At 47.0% G+C, this 18381-nt stretch overlaps 5 protein-coding genes across 5 annotated transcripts; 3 read left to right on the plus strand and 2 right to left on the minus strand.

The window, feature by feature from the left end:
- The first annotated feature begins 283 nt into the window (after nucleotides 1–283).
- F5Y00DRAFT_238626 (acetyl-CoA synthetase-like protein) lies at nucleotides 284–3187 on the plus strand. Its single transcript, XM_048007987.1, has 3 exons — nucleotides 284–1471; nucleotides 1524–2659; nucleotides 2714–3187. The coding sequence occupies exons 1-3, from the start codon at nucleotides 583–585 to the stop codon at nucleotides 2804–2806; spliced, it is 2118 nt and encodes a 705-aa protein (XP_047864175.1). The 5' UTR covers nucleotides 284–582; the 3' UTR covers nucleotides 2807–3187.
- A 1457-nt stretch (nucleotides 3188–4644) lies between these two features.
- F5Y00DRAFT_88066 (uncharacterized protein) lies at nucleotides 4645–6061 on the minus strand. Its single transcript, XM_048014291.1, has 4 exons — nucleotides 5589–6061; nucleotides 5335–5420; nucleotides 4972–5267; nucleotides 4645–4909 (listed from the first exon to the last, which is right to left on the minus strand). The coding sequence occupies exons 1-4, from the start codon at nucleotides 5597–5599 to the stop codon at nucleotides 4730–4732; spliced, it is 573 nt and encodes a 190-aa protein (XP_047864176.1). The 5' UTR covers nucleotides 5600–6061; the 3' UTR covers nucleotides 4645–4729.
- Nucleotides 6062–7548: 1487 nt separating this feature from the next.
- F5Y00DRAFT_238631 (CDC45-like protein) lies at nucleotides 7549–10939 on the minus strand. Its single transcript, XM_048007988.1, has 3 exons — nucleotides 9857–10939; nucleotides 8739–9805; nucleotides 7549–8690 (listed from the first exon to the last, which is right to left on the minus strand). Exons 1-3 carry the CDS (start codon nucleotides 10625–10627, stop codon nucleotides 7967–7969), a joined length of 2562 nt encoding a protein of 853 aa, XP_047864177.1. The 5' UTR covers nucleotides 10628–10939; the 3' UTR covers nucleotides 7549–7966.
- A 198-nt stretch (nucleotides 10940–11137) lies between these two features.
- Nucleotides 11138–12954, plus strand: F5Y00DRAFT_238632 (Clavaminate synthase-like protein). Its single transcript, XM_048007989.1, has one exon. It carries the CDS (start codon nucleotides 11333–11335, stop codon nucleotides 12875–12877), a length of 1545 nt encoding a protein of 514 aa, XP_047864178.1. The 5' UTR covers nucleotides 11138–11332; the 3' UTR covers nucleotides 12878–12954.
- A 152-nt stretch (nucleotides 12955–13106) lies between these two features.
- Nucleotides 13107–17265, plus strand: F5Y00DRAFT_88133 (tubulin folding cofactor D C terminal-domain-containing protein). The gene is made up of 3 exons (XM_048014292.1): nucleotides 13107–13469; nucleotides 13549–16349; nucleotides 16405–17265. Exons 1-3 carry the CDS (start codon nucleotides 13311–13313, stop codon nucleotides 17144–17146), a joined length of 3702 nt encoding a protein of 1233 aa, XP_047864179.1. The 5' UTR covers nucleotides 13107–13310; the 3' UTR covers nucleotides 17147–17265.
- The last annotated feature ends 1116 nt before the right edge of the window (nucleotides 17266–18381 follow it).

The following is an 18381-nucleotide window of genomic DNA, read 5'->3' on the forward strand; positions in this document are numbered from 1 at the left end:
ACACATGTACATACAAATTATGTATTGTACCTAATGTTTAGGCATGTAAGAATGTAGTTAGTGTAGGTACAATACTAGACCCTACAGAGCAACTAGTGCCGCAGCTATGGGTATAACCACAAGACGCTAAACTCTAGGGGATTAAGTCTCGGCACCTCAAATTGGCAAGGGGTATGCGTTCTATTGGAACGGAGTGACACTAGTGTCGTCATGGGGCAAGCCTGGAAGGTAAGAGCTTAGCAGCCCAGGAAAGCAGCTTAGCATCTTGGATCCATTGGGGAAGCCCCAGAAAAAACCCGCCTACACCTTCGACTTACAAGAACCAAAACGTTCAAGACTTCTTCATCTCTTCTTCATAACAACTCAATAAGCCTTTAGGTAACCCTTTAGGTAACTAACGTCGCTTGGATAGATTAATGAATGAATGAATAAGAGAGATTATTACCTTTCTAGCCGGCCTGACCCAATTCTCATAACTTATTTCTCATAATTTATTAGACAGTTCATTATCCCCAGCCTTCTGTGCCCTACACCAATCCAAACAATTCGTGGCCCTTCGTTTACATTATCCAACTCGAAACTATGCCGAGCACGGACGAGTGGCGAGAAGCAAAGCTAAGGCATGTGGTCCTTCAACCCAAAGCCACTGCAAAACCGCCCTATTCTATCGAATCGCCTGGAGCCGAAGCTGTTGCGGGCGAGACGAAACCCCGTAGACATCCCTTGACAAAGGATGGACTCATCACCAAGCCTTCCGATGACATTACCACCGCCTATGAGCTCCTACGAGTGAGCGTTGCCAAGTTCGGCAATGCAAAAGCTATGGGCTCTCGACGCCTCGTGCGCACCCACCAGGAAAGCAGAAAGGTCAAGAAGATAGTGGATGGCCAGGAGCAAGAGGTGGACAAGGCTTGGACATTTTTCGAACTCGGTCCTTACGAATACCTCACATACAATGACTTCGAGAAGTTGGTCTTAAATCTTGGCTCCGGCCTGAGGAAACTTGGTATGAATAAAGGGGACAGAGTTCATATCTTCGCTGCCACGAGCGCCAATTGGCTGGCTACCTCACATGCCGCCTCCTCCCAATCCATGCCAATTGTAACCGCCTACGACACGCTCGGCGAGGAAGGACTGAAACATTCCATGGTTGCCACAGGTGCCAAGGCCATCTTTTTGGACCCTCATCTAATACCTACGCTCGGCAACGTCCTCAAGGATGCCACCGAAGTCCGTTACGTGATTTGGAACAACCAGCATCAAGTTAGACAGGAACACATGAACAACCTGAAGAGCGCCTACCCCCACATTAAGGTCGTGAGCTTTAAGGAACTGGAAAAGCTTGGTAGGGATGAGCCGTTTGACCCTGTCCCTCCCACTCCCGAAGATCTCTGCTGTATCATGTACACCTCGGGATCCACGGGCACCCCTAAGGGAGTCCCACTTAAGCACAGGAACCTCGTTGCTGCTGGTAAGTATCCTCATTCTAGAAGGAGATTATACCAAGCTAACCCGATTAATAGTTGCCGGCGTCAGCGTCGTAGTCCAGCCCTTCATTGGTCCTGGTGATGGTCTGTTAACTTATCTTCCATTGGCCCATATTCTCGAGCTTGTTTTCGAAAATGCCTCTTTATACTGGGGATGCACTATGGGTTACGGAAACCCAAAGACATTATCAGATGCCTCAGTTCGTAACTGTTTTGGCGATATTCGCGAGTTCAAACCCTCCGTCCTAGTGGGTGTGCCGGCAGTATGGGAGTCGGTCAAGAAGGGAATAACGTCCAAAGTCCACGAAGGTGGTCCGGTCGTCCAGAATATGTTCTGGGGCGCATTGGCGTTAAAGGCTAGACTGTTGGCCACCGGCCTGCCCGGAACTGGCCTGCTTGACTCTATCGTCTTCAAGAAGATCAAGGAGGCGACCGGCGGCCGACTAAAGCTCTGCCTCAACGGCGGTGGTCCTATCGCAAAGGACACTCAACGATTCATCTCTATGGCCATCGCACCGATGATCATCGGTTACGGCCTTACGGAAACAAATGCTATGGGTTCCCTTATGAACCCCCTTGAGTGGACATCCGAGACGATTGGCGCGATGCCCTCATGCATTGAAGTCAAGCTAGTTGACTTCCCGGATGCGGGTTACTACGCGACGAATAAACCAAACCCTCAAGGCGAGATTTGGATCCGAGGCGCCAGTGTAGCGGAAGAGTATTACCAGAATGAGAAGGAGACCAAGGAGAATATGGCCCCTGGCGGCTGGTTCAAGACAGGAGACATTGGTGAATGGGATGCCAACGGTCACCTAAAGATTATCGACCGCAAGAAGAACTTAGTAAAGACCTTGAACGGTGAATATATTGCGTTGGAAAAGTTGGAGTCTATTTACCGCTCAACGCAGGTCGTGGCCAATATCTGCGTATACGCGGATCAATCGAAGGCTAAGCCTATTGCGATCATCGTGCCGGCAGAACCAGCGTTGAAGAAGCTAGCTGCCGAGAACGGGATACATGGGGGTAGCCTGGAAGAGCTTGTGCACGATAAGAAACTAAATGGTATCGTACTGAGAGAGCTTCAAAATGCCGGACGGTCTGGTGGCCTGTCCGGTATCGAGATCATTGAAGGAGTTGCGTTGTCAGACGAGGAATGGACGCCGCATAACGTAAGTCACGGAACCATTTATGAATTAGTTTTCTAAGCTAACCGTCCCATACAGGGTCTCGTAACCGCAGCCCAGAAACTCAACCGTAAAGGTATTCTCGCTAAGTACGATAAGGAAGTAAAATCGGCGTATGCCTCCTCGAGCTAGGTGTCGGGAGACGACCTCGAGCCTTTTTGGGTGTCTTGGCTAGGCTGGTGGTGGTGGTGGTCTTAGCCAAAGATGAAAAGCTATACGGGTTAAGTAGGCTTACATCGTTAGAATATCATAGCACACGGCGGCGTGAGGGAGAGATTGCAATTAGAGTTGACGATCGAGACGACGCTGCGGAATTTTATTTCACGATGGATGCTGTATTGGTTTTTTTTAATTTTGGGTTTAAGCGTTTTTGTACTCGCGTGTACATTTGTAGAAGAGTCATAGTACGAGGGATAATAGTTCGAGGGACGCATTATGCTTGTGCCCTGAAAGCCAACCCTGACGGAAGGGTGGGAGACCTAACAGATAATATATAAGTCTAGTTATACTTCCTATGGCATGTATGTGCGTGTCTTGCAGTGCGTATTCCGAGTGAGATTGTTTAAAGGGTGAAGAGTACTTGGGCGTATTAGGCTAGAAAGACTATGTATTGTGTGGACATCAATCGCTGGTAAACTAATTATCATAATTATATACAAATAGACCACGCCTAAGATGGGGAGTGATAACTGCGATGATTATAAGTTGCAATACCTTAGTTAAATTATAGCTGTGAATAGCTTCTATTACATATAAAGTGGGAGGGCGTATGACGTATTATTACCGTAGCTCAGATACGTAGTTCATATTTTTGGCGAATTACGTTAGTTATAGTTACAATCAGTCTTAGTGTAGGAATTGTTCGTTTTATATTCCTATTCAGCGTACAGGCCTTTCGTTTTACCTATACGCAGGTGACCAATGTTACCAGCCAGTAGGTAGGTAATCACCTGTGAACAAGATCTTGGTAATTTATATAATAACGCTGTTGGCTTTGCCCAGAATAAAAACGGGTAAGTTGAACATATGTATTCCGTATGTACATACATAGGTACATAGCTTAGCACACATGTATACTGTACACTGGGCCCTTCTTGCAGATCAGGGTTAGGTAGATATTTGGTTTCTTAATGTATTTCCATTCTGAGGTGTCAGATCTCCCATCGCGCATGGAGCTGTGTGTATGTACATACCGGGATTGCATCAGTACGTCATTTTAGTAGCTCAGCCCGGACCATAGCCTCAAGGCTACGGTATCAGGGTATTCGATAAGAAAGTACCTCGTTGAGAGACTTCCCCGGCCTCAGCCACCTTTGTTGGAAGGGGGAGGGGCAGTTTAGGTATGCATCGGTTGTCATGTCATACCTAAACTATAACCTTCTCGAATATTATGACGGCATCTTTGAATTGAGACTATTAACGGCTTTTCTCGGATATAATATCTAAAACAAATCAACCAGATATTAACTAACATAAAAGCTTGAACATAGGAACTGACGTCACGTCACATGTATATATGTATATGAGAAACCCCGGATCTGTAATAACGTATGCGGCTTTAAGTCTAATCTCGTACGAAGTAGAGATGGCCTATCTATATGAAGGCTACTCACTTGCCTCGCTTGCTGCGCCTCGTTCTAGAAACCCTGAGAGCGACTGCAGCTGCGGTGGTCGGAGGAGCCCGGTCTTTCTTGGCCTGCGGTCTTAGTTCCGGAGGCGCCTCCGGAGGACGAGGTGCTTGGCCGGTGCTTGATCATCACATTAGACTATCCTTAACCAGAGCGCCAGGGAAAAAAAGATTGGCGTCTAGTCGACAACATATAACCGCGTTTATCCTTCTCTTGGAATATAAATGCCCGTGTAGGAGACAGAGAAAGGAAATTTGATACACTGGCAGCAACCCTCCAAACGGGACTTTCATGACGACTTTGTCGTTTTTTTGGTTTCTTTCTGATTTGAGCTCTTATTCCCTGCTAAGTCCTCTTCCTATATTCCCGAAGTCGTCTGTTCTGGAAAGGCCCGTTGCTGTCTAACTATACTCTTACGTAGTAAGAATTACACCAGCCCGTCGTATAATGAGAGTGCCGAGACAATTGTCTCGTCGCGTTTGCTGCCTTCTTTGAACTCCTCCATATCTAGACTGCCGTTTTCGTCTTTATCCATCATGCGGAAGATCTTCCTAACACGCTTTTCGGGGGTATCTTCGTCCTCGGGAAGCTTCACCATCGAACCGACCTAATTTGAACCACGATTAGCACGTGCTGACTATTATTGACTCTAAAATGGCATATATGTACCATTTTGTAGATCGCTTCCACGATCTTGAGCATCTCTTCATAGCTAATTTTGCCGTCACCATCGATGTCATATAACTGGAAAGCCCAATCAAGCTTGTCCTCCATCTTTCCTCGGCTTGTGACACTTAGAGCGCAGATGAATTCCTTGAAATCGATCGAGCCGGACTTGTCCGAATCGAAGACGTTGAATACATAATCTGCAAACGAAGATGGATCACCAAACGGAAAGAATTGTCGGTAGATCTTCTGGAACTCTTCTTTCGTGAGCATGCCGGATGGGCAGTCTTTTAAGAAGCCTATGACGCGATAAGTACAGACCCGCCCAGTAAATTGCAGCAACACAACGACATGGAGGTGACCAACCCTTGTACCATTGTTGCAGTTCCTTCTTGTCGAAATGCGTGGATTTCTGGAGTTCGGCTAGTTGTTCCTGGGAGAGTTTCGATTGACTAGATAGTTGTGTTAGTCGGACCGGTCGGTATTTCAATGGGAGACAATGGCGATGAAGTTATCTCCGGCGTCCCCTACATAGTACATGAAAGGGAGTGGAATTCTCGCATCACCGCGCAGCCGTACGTGACAAGGATATAATGCGAGGTATTTCAGGCAAAACTCACGATTTTCCCATCTTCGATTCAGTAGCCTTGCGGTAGCGACTATTCTATTAGGTATGATGTCTTTTGGAGAGGCGGGAAAGTTGGCGTTCGTCGTGTGTCAAATCTCGAAACTCGCGAGGCCGATGGGTGAAGGGGGGGTTGTTGATTATGCGACAAGTTCCAAAGCGAAAGCGAATGATGGCAAGGTGGGGTTTTGTCGCAACGGTGAAGATAACAATAAGTCCGACCAGGTTTAAGGAGTCTTCGAAGTGTCGCAGCAGGGAGAGGGTCTAAAGCGGAAATATGTGGGAAGTGCGGAAACGTGCAAACGTGCAAATAGATGAAAGAGGTTTGAATGACTACCAAAAAAAAGTACGCTGTAGCAATAAGGAAAGGTAATGTTGTTTAATGTTATCCTGTATTTTAGGTTGAGGCAACCTAGAGTGTACACTGATTGATTGATGTATGCAGTTCGGATGTATGTATGTAGGGTATGGGTATGGGTATGTATCTAGGTGGTAGGTTAAGGTAGGTAATGTATTGTACCTCTCTGCTTTATAAGAGAGCTCTAGAAATATGTAACACGGTACATATTATGAGGTAGGTAGGTAGGTACCTAGGTTTACCTAAAATGGCTGGTTCGACCGGTGATTGAGGCTGGACTAGGCTGGCTTTTCCTAGGTGACATAAGTGACATATGTAGGTGAATAAGGCGGCCGGAAGACGGGGATTGGACTGCGGTACGCAGATGAAATGCGAGCTTCGCACTTAGATTGAATTCTGTGATCCGTGCGTGTAATAGGCGCGATGAAAGTTCAATGGAGTGCAAAATACATGCACGATAACTACCTAAGGTAATCTACCATCAGGTACCTATTAGATATCGTACATAAAATGCAACTAGATATATCTACCTAGCAGCCTAGGTATTGTATGTACATATTCCGTACACAAAGGAACTAGGGGAAAAGAAGAGGGGCCTCTTGGGATCACTTACATGATCTCTCTGGGGCTCCGCCAACTATGTATTGCGCCGATCACCTAGGAACAACTGCAACTGCGACAGTGTAATGCAAAGTTGAGGTTCTCTACCTTTAGTTGCGACCCTGAACTGTATATTTCTGTATGCTTAGGTGCGATTCGTTCCGGAAAATGGAATACTTTGTAAAGAGTACTGTAAATAATAAATGATACCTATAGACTCGGAAGGGAAATGATATAGATTTGGTGAGCAAGTTGAGTTGGAAACTTGGAAGAAGGCAGACGAAACTGAGTTCTACATACATAGCGGGGTAGTTAGATTATACCTGTAGTACATTAGTAAGTACCTCCTACCTTATACTAATGAATGGGGGGTCGTCCCTACCGGCTGCCAATATCAAACACCTTACCTGCGCTAAGAGGTACATAATTACCTTTTAGGCATGTACGCGCGTATAGACTTGACGTAATTGGTTCCAGTACCTGCGTTACACTCTCTGCTTCAACTTCTACTGTACGTGTACTTCCATCGAATCGGGTACTTCAACCGGATTTTGACACTCGGCTTTACTTAAGCTTTCGTCTAGCAATTCAGCCGAATAGTTAGACATACATATGTACATACAAAACAGACCGGCTTGATCTAACTTGACGCCACGTAAAAGCCATCACGATTGACTTATACGCTAACAAACCCTATAATTATCCGAGGTTATCGTATAACAGCAAGTAACTATTTACCACCGCCCCGTTTCCTCGTGATATATAAACACATCGGTAAATCTCATATTTCAACGTTGGATCATTCACTTCAGTATGCAGGGTTACGGGTCATCCCGTTTTATCCGCAAATTATCTAGCTACCTACCTATCTAGCAGGGTCCATGCTCTCAATTTTATAAGAGTACCTGTCCATTACCTGTTGAGTAACGCCGGTGGCTTGGAACTTTGCGTCATAGTGAGCGAGCCGCCACCACCATTGATAAGGATAGACAGGTAGTTATTTCAATAGCTGTTATTATGTACCTAAATATACTATGTGTACGACTATATTATATACGGTATTGAACACCTTTGGCAGTGAAAAACTTGGTTGTGTTCGATCAAGTATGTACCTATGCATTTATTCCACGATGATGATATATGTGTATCAAATAATTGAATGAACCACCCCTAATTCACAGCTCGGCCGAGTATTTACAAAGTCGGAACCAAACGCCAGCCCAATATCCCGCCCGTCGTTCATGCATCGTCCAAGCGCTCCACCATGCTATAGCAGACGCTCATATCGCTTCTCGTGAGATGTCTTCAGCGGTCAAAAAAAGGGGACACATATTTCGTAGCTTATTAAGTAGAACACCAAAAATTGCGCCAACGCTCTGGAGTACCTTGCTAGATTGAAAGACTGTCTTGAGGAATCATCCGATGACCGTCTTTTGACTTAGGCTTTCGAGGAACCCGCCAAGGTCATCCTTCCGAACCTCGACGACGCAGTGCTCAAAGCTGTCGATTCGCACGCGGGCGTTTGTCTCGTTAACCACATCTTGGAATGCGGTGCCGAACTTGTTTAGTCCATAGCCACGGTCTTTATGCTCTTCAACTTCGTCCTCTGAATCCGAGTCTGACCCATCGCTGTCTTCGGATTCTGTTTCTTCCTCCTCATCGTCGTCACCAGCTGCGACCCTTGCAGCGCGTTTCTCTTCCCTGATCTTTTCCCTGTTCCGTTGTTTCTGTTCCCGCTCCTTGAGCTTGGCTTCTTTAGCAGCCTGCTTCTTTTTGGCCGCTTCCTTATCCAAGAACGCTAGATCAGGTCCGCCGCCACCACCGGTACCAACCACAACGTAGACGCCTCGCTTCTCATTTAAACTTGCTACGACGAGCGGTGTACCGCGTCCGCCATGTGCCAGTTTCCCATTGACATCTTTTTCCTGCTCGGCGAGGGCCTCACCAACCCAAAGGGCAAGCTTCGTAAGTGCAGCGGGGTGTGTAAATAGAGGAACGTCCGGTCCTTCTTTAATAACGCAAAGACGGAAAGCATGTAAATGTTTGATTTGTTTTTTGCCAATTAGGGTGGTTCCCGTTCGAAAGATGGCACGATGAAGTTCCTTTGCTGTGGGAAGACCGGCTTTTAGAGCATCAATACTAGACACTATTAGTTTCTTAGTCCGGTTTCTTGTTCATGGAACTTACTTTTCAAGAGCATCATACGCTCCCCAAAAGCGACTGACCCATTCCTGGGTTTCAGCCACTCCACTTTCGTCTTCGAGGTCCTGTATTTGGCTTGGTCGGAAGCGGCCATCCTCACCGGTCACCGTATTATGTTTGCCTACCTCGAGCAAAGCGCCAATGATCACCCCGACGTCTTGAGCGCTGAGCGTGGCTCGCCAACCCCAACTCCGGACAAATCCCCATCCGTCCTTGGCCCCTGCTCGATCTCTGACATCTGTCTCCACCGCAGGTACCATATCGTCAAGATTATATAAAGATGCATACTTCAGTAGCTTTGTACGTAACTCCTTTTTCAGCATCATATCCATGTGTGTATAGCTCTGCTTGCATTGAACCAGGCTCACGCCCATTTTGGCAAGCAGCTTGTGTAAACGTTTAATACCGCTCTCGCTCCAAATGCGCAGTCTTGAAAAGAGATATGGTGAATGTAGCATACTGTCATAAAGGCTCCAATGTCTAATCAGTAAGAATTTTGGTTCGGGGGATAGTCGAATACTCGTGTCCTCCGGGTTCCGAGCTGTGGTAGGGATAATTCCGGCGCCGTCCGACACCGAGAGCCTGCCCATTTCCGGTGGGTTAAGGCGCCTCACCTCGTCCCGCAGGAGTTGCCGTATCCGGGCGCCACGGACGCCCATCCAGCCATTTGATGGTCTAGAATCCGAACCGCGGACCATGACAGCTAATCCAGCTGAAGAGCGACCATATAGTTCCATGGACGTAACGCCGACGATTGTTAGCCAAAGCAAGTCGTTGTCTTCCCGACCCAACTCTGATGCTAGAGAGTAAATCATTGCGCTAATAGGCTCCGAGTAAGAAGATCCCATTCTGTAGTACTTCCGAAGGATACTTTCATTCTCATTTCGCATTCGTAGTAGTCGTCTCCGAAGCGTGCGAGCTGACGGGCCTTTAGGGGGTTGAGCTGCGGATGGCGGATTTTCCAGGTCGTCCGATCTAATCAGATCGGACTCCCGTATTGAAATCAACCCACGCTGGGCCGGACGTTGCGGGGACTCCGGGATTGGGGTAGACTGAGAAAGGTCAGTGGGGAAGTTTCCAGCTTTGATTAGAGGGTATCTTACAGAATTACTCCTTCTCCTTTGTCGAGGTCGGTCATCTTCGTCGCCGCTGCTCTCATCATCTCGATCCGACCAAGACTTCCTCTTCTTGCCAGAACGTGGCGAGTGGTCCTCTACCTCTACCTCGCCTTCACTTTCAGAATCACTTTCCCCATACGGCTCATCATTGTCTTCAATATCAGGCATGTCAATTAGCGCCAGGTACGCATCTCGTTCGGCTTTGAGCCCTTCTTCGATGTCACCGTCGTCGAACACAATAATGCCGCCTTTTCCAGGTTTATACGAGTTGCCTATTCGACCCGAAGCTACACCACTGGGAGCACGAGCTTGGTAACTCGTGACGGTACCGGAAGTGGGTTCAAGTGGATATCCGCCGAAAACATTGCCAAGGTTCCACGGCCGATGCGAGTCTATAACCCAGACTTCAACACCACTAAAACTCGACTCTTCGCCTTCAGCCTCGAGGCCTAAAATAGTTGCCAAGTCCACCATACCACCTACGCCGAGACACACGACAACTCCTCCACTCCCCCCACGGGTCTCCATCATGGGACCGACGAGGTCCTGGCCAACGCGTTCGAGGTCCCCATATCCGGACACGGGGTGAATCTTGTGTGGTATATAATCATGTTTGAGAAGCCGTGTTAAAATGCGACAGGCACAGAGGGCATCGGGTTCAAGAGCGACAAGGATGAGGACCGGAGGTGATAGGGGATGTCGGGTATGCTGAAGGTGAGTGTAGAGTTTTGATATGAGATCGCGTGGCAGATACATAGTTTGGAAGTATCTGAACGCGTCTTCGAGTCTGCTACGGTGGATTCATAGGACCGGTAACAAAATGTAGCTGCGACGAGCTCAAGCCTTAGGTACCTAGGTTCGGATTCGAGGAAGGCAAATCGAGTCAGTACACGCCAATTGCTCGAGAGGTAAGATATTAGGAATTGAACTAGAGGATATAGAGGATATATTCCATAAATGATTAACCAAAGAATTTGGCTATGAATGTTATCATATATCGTGACGTTGGAGGAGCGGCAGGTAGAATTGATTAATTTTAGTGTGGACAAGGTATAAGTGTTGATGGCCGGAACGCGGTTTAAAGTGGGCAAGACGCGATTTGGTACATCGCGGGCGTGTTGGCGTAAAGCACCTTGCAGATACACTGTGCACCACGCGGGACGGTCCCACTTTTATGTGAGTAAGAGCAAGTTCAATCGGGTCAGGTACTTGCACATATCAGATAGAGATCAGCCACATCACCCCTGTAGCTGAAGACCTGACAGCCTTATTAGTTTGATCGATTTAATTGAACTATGTACATTAGGTACCACGATTAATTATTTCTCTGTATCACCTTAATCAAGGCCAGCACTCAACGAGGGCCGTTAAAACCTAACAGAGAAGACCATAAGAAGGGTATAGTTATCCGTTCTATGCTAGCTTAATTCAGCTGGCTTAATTATAAGGGGTAACTTAGCAATGACATCATCATCCTCCCCTACGAGGCAGCTTTTCGAGCTCTGTGTTGAAGCAATATCAACAATCCAGAGCGAATGCAGTTCGATACTATCCGTGACAGATTCGCCCAATGAATCCCTCCCAACAGGATTAACGGGGTGCGGCCCTGCTTTAGTTGATCTGCTATTTCGACAGGCGGCTCAGATCAGTATTTACTATCAAGAATTGAAGCCCGCAGAAATAGGCACAGCTCAAGGTCCAGCAGAAGAGCAAAAGTTATCATTGGATCGATTATCTGATCTCGTTTCGATTTCTTACTCCAAGTTCTACGCATTTCTTTTCAAAGATCTTCCGATTTGCTGGCGGCAACTTTATACTGACGCCAGCATCTTGAAATTCTGTCTTATCCTCCTCTGGACCCCTTGTATCTACGATCATGATGTAGAAGGTATCAAGACTTCTCGTGAGCAGGTAGATAGGGCAGGTCGTCAGATTACTCAACTCGTTAAACTTCTCGATTTTGCATTAATTCTCGCTGGGGCCGCTGGCGAACAGAGAGGCAGGAGATGGATTGATAAAGCTATTCAACTACTCCAGGAGGTCTGGAACGAACTGGGTATCGATACAGGCGTGCCGGATGAACTCAACGTCATATTTTCGACTATCGAACCATTTACTCCACCTGTGAAGCATCCCATCCAATGTACCGATTCTTTATCCATTGAGGCATTCCAGACATATATAGACAATCCTCGAGATTCAGAATTGGGACCAGAGCCACTTATTATACGTGGTATTATTGGTGATTGGCCAGCTCTAACTAAGAATCCCTGGAATAAGCCATCGTATCTTCTCTCACAAACTTTTGGGGGTCGTAGGCTTGTGCCGATTGAGATTGGCCGTAGCTATGTTGACGAAGGCTGGGGTCAAAAACTTATCACTTTCGGTGAGTTCTTACGCGGGTACATTGATCCCTCCCTCCTTGCTGTCCAGGACGACTCCATCAGTGATACTTCCGCTTCATCACAAGGGAAACCAACTGCATACTTAGCCCAGCATCCTTTATTCACTCAACTTCCCGGTCTAAGAAACGATATCCTCATCCCGGATTATTGCTATACCGCACCACCTCCGCACCCAACAGATCCCAGCATTGACCAGCCGGAACTTGATGAGCCGCTTCTTAATGCCTGGTTTGGGCCACCAGGTACTATTACGCCATTGCACACCGATCCATATCATAACTTATTAACACAGGTGGTGGGGCGTAAGTATGTACGGCTCTATTCACCTTTGAATACGGAACGTATGAAAGCACGAGGGAAAGAGAACGGTGTCGAAATGGGAAATACTAGTCTAATGGACGTTGGAGTAGTCGAGGGGTGGGATGAAATACCCGATGATGAAAAAGACGGACTTAGCGAGGAGGACCTCGCTAGTTTTAAAGAGATACCGTTTCTAGACTGTATCCTTGAGCCTGGCGATGCCCTCTACATCCCCATCGGGTGGTGGCATTATGTTCGCGGATTAAGTGTAAGTTTTAGCGTGAGCTTTTGGTGGAATTAATACGAGACGGACTTCCTTTAGGTATGTGTTAATCTTGAGCGCTATGTCAACAAATATTAAGGGGAAGTATTTAAAAGAGACTCGTTTAAAATAGAAGACTGCTTAGTCATATTTTTAGTGTAAGTAAACCACATTATTCTCTTATCGGAAAAGAATTATGGGTAATTACCTTAGGTAAGTATAAGTTTACCGCCGAATATCAGGCATCTAAATAAGAGCATCTAAATAACCTCGAGGCCGTGAAAAGTCGCTGCCTGTCTAGTATAAAATCGAAAGAGGCCTTTTGTTTCTGCTTTTACGCCGTTAATCTTGGTTCATTTCCTCAGTAGACCTCTACTGAGAAACGACTTGAGAGCTTTTGCCATTGAACCCCTGCCACTATAACAATTCAATGAGGCCCCCATAATAGTGTGATCCCAACCTCACCCTAAAGATGGATGCACCTGAGCAAGATCGGGATGTTGTCGTCCAGAAATACTCGGCAGACCTAGTCGTTGATTTTGATCGCTCTCTGATACCGTTCCTGAAGAAGCCCAACGGCCAACTTCGGAGACGGGTGCGTATGAGGGAAACGGCAAGATTGATGTCACATGTGAGTACTTGATATATCTCTAGTTATAACAATTCTAGTTATAACAATAATCAAATGAGAGCTAACAAGCAATATTGAGGTTCTGGAACCGTTCCAAGAGCTACCACAGCTGCTTGATCCGCATCTGCCCAAGTGGTTACCGACTTTAGCGGAGGCATACTTGGGGTGCTTACAAGACCATCGTAAACATAGATCGCTATCTATGCGGTCTCAACTTCTACTTCCGCTATCTGATGCAATATGCAAGCTTCTTTATACCTTTTGCAAAATTCGAGGGGAGAAAGTCATCGTCAGATTCTTAAATGTAGAGACGAGATATCTAGAGCTTCTCCTGCTTGCCATCGAAGAATCAGAGCGTAATGCTGATTCAGCTACTTCATGGACCTGGCATGAAAGATATATTGTCCTACTATGGTTATCCCAACTGTTCTTCGCACCCTTTGATCTCTCGACTATATCATCTGGTGACGCCGAAGATCTCGATCGGTTCACCGTCCCCGGATTCGAGTGGCCGTCCCAAGTTCCTGGTATCGCGTTAAGGGTTATTCCCCTGGCGGTTAAGTATATTGCATCGCCTGGCAAGGAGAGGGACGGAGCGAAAGCTCTCCTTGTCCGCGTCGCGATGCGGAAAGACATGCAGGAACTAGGCATACTTAACGCTTTAATAAAATGGGCTCTGTCAACCTTGAAACCGTCGGGGGATGCTCCAGCTGAGTCCCCTTATTATTACATTGGCACCATATCATTCTTAGCTGGGGTCCTTCGTGCCGCCGCAGATACGTCTATCATGGATTCGCATCTTTCTGCTATTTTCAGTACCACACAAGCCATCGCCGCAGGAGAGAACCCCGTTTTCGATGTCATTAACGGTTCTGCGCTAGCTCGGAAAATGCTCATTAAAGTGACACGCTCGGTCGTCACTCTGGTCTTGCGGAAATCACAACAAACTGATGCTGATACTGAATTAGTAGAAACTTCTATCGGATATCTACTTGAAAGATTAGCAGATAATGATACACCGGTACGCTTTGCCGCCAGCAAAGCTCTTAGCATTGTTACACTTAAACTCGAGCCCGACATGGCCTCGCAAGTTATTGAAGCCGTTTTAGAATCGCTCAACCGAAACGTGCTCTGGGTCAAAAACAAGGCGAACCCATCTGCTCCCCCTACACGCGATATTGCATCCGTCGATCCACTCGAGTGGCATGGGTTGATGCTCACTCTCTCCCACCTTCTATACCGAAGGTCACCGCCCGCCGACAACCTATCCGATATTATTCACGCCCTATTAATGGGACTTTCTTTCGAGAAGCGAAGTCCATCAGGGGGGTCAGTCGGCACCAACGTCAGAGACGCAGCTTGCTTTGGCATATGGGCACTGGCTCGTCGTTACAACACGTCTGAGCTGCTTCAAGTACAGACACAATCCGTGTTAGTTGCTAGAGGGCACGATCCCACTGCATCGATACTACAAGTAATTGCCACTGAATTAGTAGTGACCGCTTCACTGGACCCCGCCGGGAATATTCGACGTGGTGCATCTGCCGCTCTCCAGGAACTAATCGGTCGTCATCCTGACATTATAGAGAAGGGTATTTCTGTAGTACAGGTAGTCGACTATCATGCAGTCGCACTCCGCTCCAGAGCGATACATGAAGTCGCCTTGCAGGCAACTAAGTTATCGCCACATTATGGGCGCGGGTTATTGGAAGCGACTCTTGGGTGGCGAGGTATTGGAGATATGGACGCCGACGCTCGGAGAGTAGCAGCCGCTTCCTTTGGCGCCCTTATAGCAGAACTAGTTGGCGTCGAAATGTCTGACCCCTTGGACTATTTTAAGGACTCCGTTAACTTGCTTCTGTCTCGGCTTGAAGCTCTTCAAGTAAGGCAAATAGAAGAACGGCATGGACTCCTATTGAGCCTTGCGGCTGTCTTCGACCTCCTTCCGCAACTTCTTGTGGACAGGAAACCCGAATCCCTCCAAAACGTACCGGCAACTGAGATTTGCATCGCTTTAAGAAAGATTCTACAAGATTTCAACAATACCAAGTATAGAAAACCAGAATTGATCGCAGAGGCTGCTGGTCGACTTGTGGTATCATCAACTCCAGTCCTCCTGTTAAGCATTGCACGGAGCGGGTTTCTAGACCCTCAAAATACAAGTTTGCTGTCAGGTCCCGCTATTGTGGAAGAAGACAATTCTGCATCTTTGAGTTCGATTGTGGATTTATTAGATACGCTACACCACGATCGCCCGCGATATGTCGTCGAGTTATTAGAAACTTTGCAAGATATTCTGAATAATTGGCTTGACAGAAATGATATCGAAGTAGTCAAGACTTCATCGAAGGCTGCTCTAGTTCTACTTCTTTTCGCTACCCGCGAGCGCCGTGCTCAAATAATCGAGGAATGGTCTAATAAAGTACGCCGTCCGCAAGCACCACGTACCAAGCATGGAGATGGCTTCTTCCATGCGCTTACCTGCGCGTACCAACTTCGACAGAATCAGCATGATCTATCAGAAGGTATTCTAGCAAGTAAAGTGCTTGCAGAACGATGGGCACAAGATAACGATATCGAGAATCACGTCTCGATTCTGCAAAGTTTAGTTGGTAGAGCCATGCTTCGAGATAGACCATTGGACTTCCTTACGATCGTCTCAGGAGGCCTAGATGACTACACGACGAACGCGCGCGGCGATATTGGCTCCCATGTTCGGTTGGAAGCGATCAAGGCAACAAAGACTTTGTGGGGCGCGAAGAGAGATGATGAACAGGTCATCTCAACCCTCTTCCCACGCATACTTCGTTTAGCAGCCGAGAAGTTAGATCGAGTTCGTACCGAAGCGCAGTCAGCATTGACTCTAATTTTACATCCGAGGCTCGTAAATCCATTCCGTACGAAGTTAACATTATGTTTACTAATTATCACATAGGTATGCCCAGAGCTTCAGCAAGTTATCCTTCTCCTCGAAAGACTATTTCAATTTTCTACTTCGCCTCTGCGATAAAGAGCGATTAGATCAAGTCGTGGCGCAATATTGGACACTCAGCGCAGATGACTGCATATCCATTCTTCTAGCCGGCCTAGTAACTTCGGCTGACACGGGGAACGAAGACTTGGTCATAGTCAGTAGAGCCGCACTCGCCGACTTTTGTGGAGAGTCAACAGAAAATCGGAAGCAGGCATGTACCGCTCTCCTTCGCAATCTTAAGCAGTATCAAGGCCAGGACCGGGTTATCATACCTACGTTGGAAGTCGTGGCGTATTTGTTTCACGTCGGCGTCCTGCAACAGTGTGCCGAGATAAACCTACGGCAGCTCTGCGTCCTCGTGCAGAAGGCGGCGTACAAGACCGGCAACGTGCGCAAGCTCGAGGCCTGCATCAAGGTCTACGGCGCCATCGCGGCCGTAGGCGCGGGTGACGACGTGCCGGGTATATCGTCGGAGCTAGCGACAAAAAGACGCGAGGGCGTGCTCGAGGCGAGAAAGAGGCTTGGCGTCCTTTTAGTTCACCCCTGGCCTAAGACGAGATGCTTGGTCGTCGATGAACTCTGGGGCTTGGTAGATGATGGTAACGACGGAGATACGAAACGCGCGAAGCTTCTCTCTGTCGATTGGGGTAAAGCCGAGAAGGCATACGTAAAGAATATAGCGGGAGAGCTTGGACTAGAATAAGGAGTACCTGGGTACCTATCAGCTACGCCAGGAACATGTCGTATACTTGCAGGTAATATTTCTACATCTATATTATACGGCACTGGCCATCAGCGAGACTTAAAAGGGAATCGCATTGCGATTGGACGAGTAGTAACTAAAATAAGAACTGCACGGATAGAAATATGCCGTTAGAAGGCGGCAGAGATTGAATATGAGGATCACCATGCGTATGAAACGTAGACTGCTTGCACATGATCTAACCTAGGTCCTTAAGCTCGCGGGTGGAAGAAATTAATAGAGGGAACGGGACTGAACTGAATACACCTTGGTGCCGATATCCGAAGAAAAAAGGCCGAAAAGAGATGAAGGTTTCATCGGTATATGTGTATGTCTCCCGAATTGGAACAGCAGCGCTCATCATTCTGGGCAGTTCGGGACACTGCCTAATACATTTTGTTGCAGCGGTTTGGACTTGTCTCTCGTGACGTGGGATTTGTCTCAAGTTTGCCATGAGCATTTGATGGATTGGGTATAGATATATCATATGTGAGTTGGACATTTGAAGGACTGCAAGAATTACCTAGGTTAGGTATGTATGTACAATGTATAGTATAAGATATAAGTGGACGTGCGTGGGAGGTTTCAGTTATTTTTGTCAGCAGGACGATTTCCTAAGGAGGCAGCTCGTGGGGATAACAGCGCTCGTTGTTACTATTATGTGACAGCACGGCCTTTGCCGCATACGCCTAAATGCTTTATATCTTGTATCTCCATTAAGGTAAGGAGTTAGAGAAACATACCAAGGTGAAGCTCGACATACATAGGCTGAAAAGAGAAAAGAGAAAATAGGTACGGAGCTAGGATCTTGTGTCTGAGGTAAGTTTAGAGATAATTATAACTTAGGTAAACTAGGAGGTACCTAGACTTTTAAAGGAAATATCAAACGAGCACTGTTGGGTAGGATAAGATGCTCCACGCGTCTGGTCTAGGTTCTTACGCCCCATTATTACATACATAGGTAGGTACATACGCTACGCAAACAATATGCAGTTAACCATCATGATATACACATGGATTCCCACATGCATCCATGTACACATCTTGACTCAAAGTATCTCGACGTACCGGCAAACGGATTACCGAATACGTATATGATAGGCGTTTTTCCCTTTACATATCATCAGCGATAAAGATTTTGCCCTCTTAAAATCGAGCCCGCCTCTACGGTCTGCAGGCGCAAGACATACAGACGC

This window comes from Daldinia vernicosa (assembly GCF_022497035.1).
Source record: "Daldinia vernicosa strain CBS 139.73 unplaced genomic scaffold F5Y00scaffold_27, whole genome shotgun sequence".
NCBI lineage: Eukaryota > Fungi > Ascomycota > Sordariomycetes > Xylariales > Hypoxylaceae > Daldinia > Daldinia vernicosa.

What these genes read in the sequence shown, in the direction of transcription:
- F5Y00DRAFT_238626 (XM_048007987.1), top strand. Translation starts at nt 583, where the DNA reads ATGCCGAGCACGGACGAGTGGCGAGAAGCAAAGCTAAGGCATGTGGTC. An exon ending in CAGGAACCTCGTTGCTGCTG is followed by an intron (nt 1,472 to 1,523) that starts GTAAGTATCCTC and finishes CCCGATTAATAG; the next exon opens with TTGCCGGCGTCAGCGTCGTA. An exon ending in AGGAATGGACGCCGCATAAC is followed by an intron (nt 2,660 to 2,713) that starts GTAAGTCACGGA and finishes CGTCCCATACAG; the next exon opens with GGTCTCGTAACCGCAGCCCA.
- F5Y00DRAFT_238632 (XM_048007989.1), top strand. Translation starts at nt 11,333, where the DNA reads ATGACATCATCATCCTCCCCTACGAGGCAGCTTTTCGAGCTCTGTGTT.
- F5Y00DRAFT_238631 (XM_048007988.1), bottom strand. Translation starts at nt 10,627, where the DNA reads ATGTATCTGCCACGCGATCTCATATCAAAACTCTACACTCACCTTCAG. An exon ending in AAAGGAGAAGGAGTAATTCT is followed by an intron (nt 9,806 to 9,856) that starts GTAAGATACCCT and finishes GACCTTTCTCAG; the next exon opens with TCTACCCCAATCCCGGAGTC. An exon ending in GCGTATGATGCTCTTGAAAA is followed by an intron (nt 8,691 to 8,738) that starts GTAAGTTCCATG and finishes AATAGTGTCTAG; the next exon opens with TATTGATGCTCTAAAAGCCG.
- F5Y00DRAFT_88133 (XM_048014292.1), top strand. Translation starts at nt 13,311, where the DNA reads ATGGATGCACCTGAGCAAGATCGGGATGTTGTCGTCCAGAAATACTCG. An exon ending in CGGCAAGATTGATGTCACAT is followed by an intron (nt 13,470 to 13,548) that starts GTGAGTACTTGA and finishes AGCAATATTGAG; the next exon opens with GTTCTGGAACCGTTCCAAGA. An exon ending in ACTCTAATTTTACATCCGAG is followed by an intron (nt 16,350 to 16,404) that starts GCTCGTAAATCC and finishes ATTATCACATAG; the next exon opens with GTATGCCCAGAGCTTCAGCA.
- F5Y00DRAFT_88066 (XM_048014291.1), bottom strand. An exon ending in ACTGCAACAATGGTACAAGG is followed by an intron (nt 5,268 to 5,334) that starts GTTGGTCACCTC and finishes ATCGCGTCATAG; the next exon opens with GCTTCTTAAAAGACTGCCCA. An exon ending in TGGAAGCGATCTACAAAATG is followed by an intron (nt 4,910 to 4,971) that starts GTACATATATGC and finishes GGTTCAAATTAG; the next exon opens with GTCGGTTCGATGGTGAAGCT.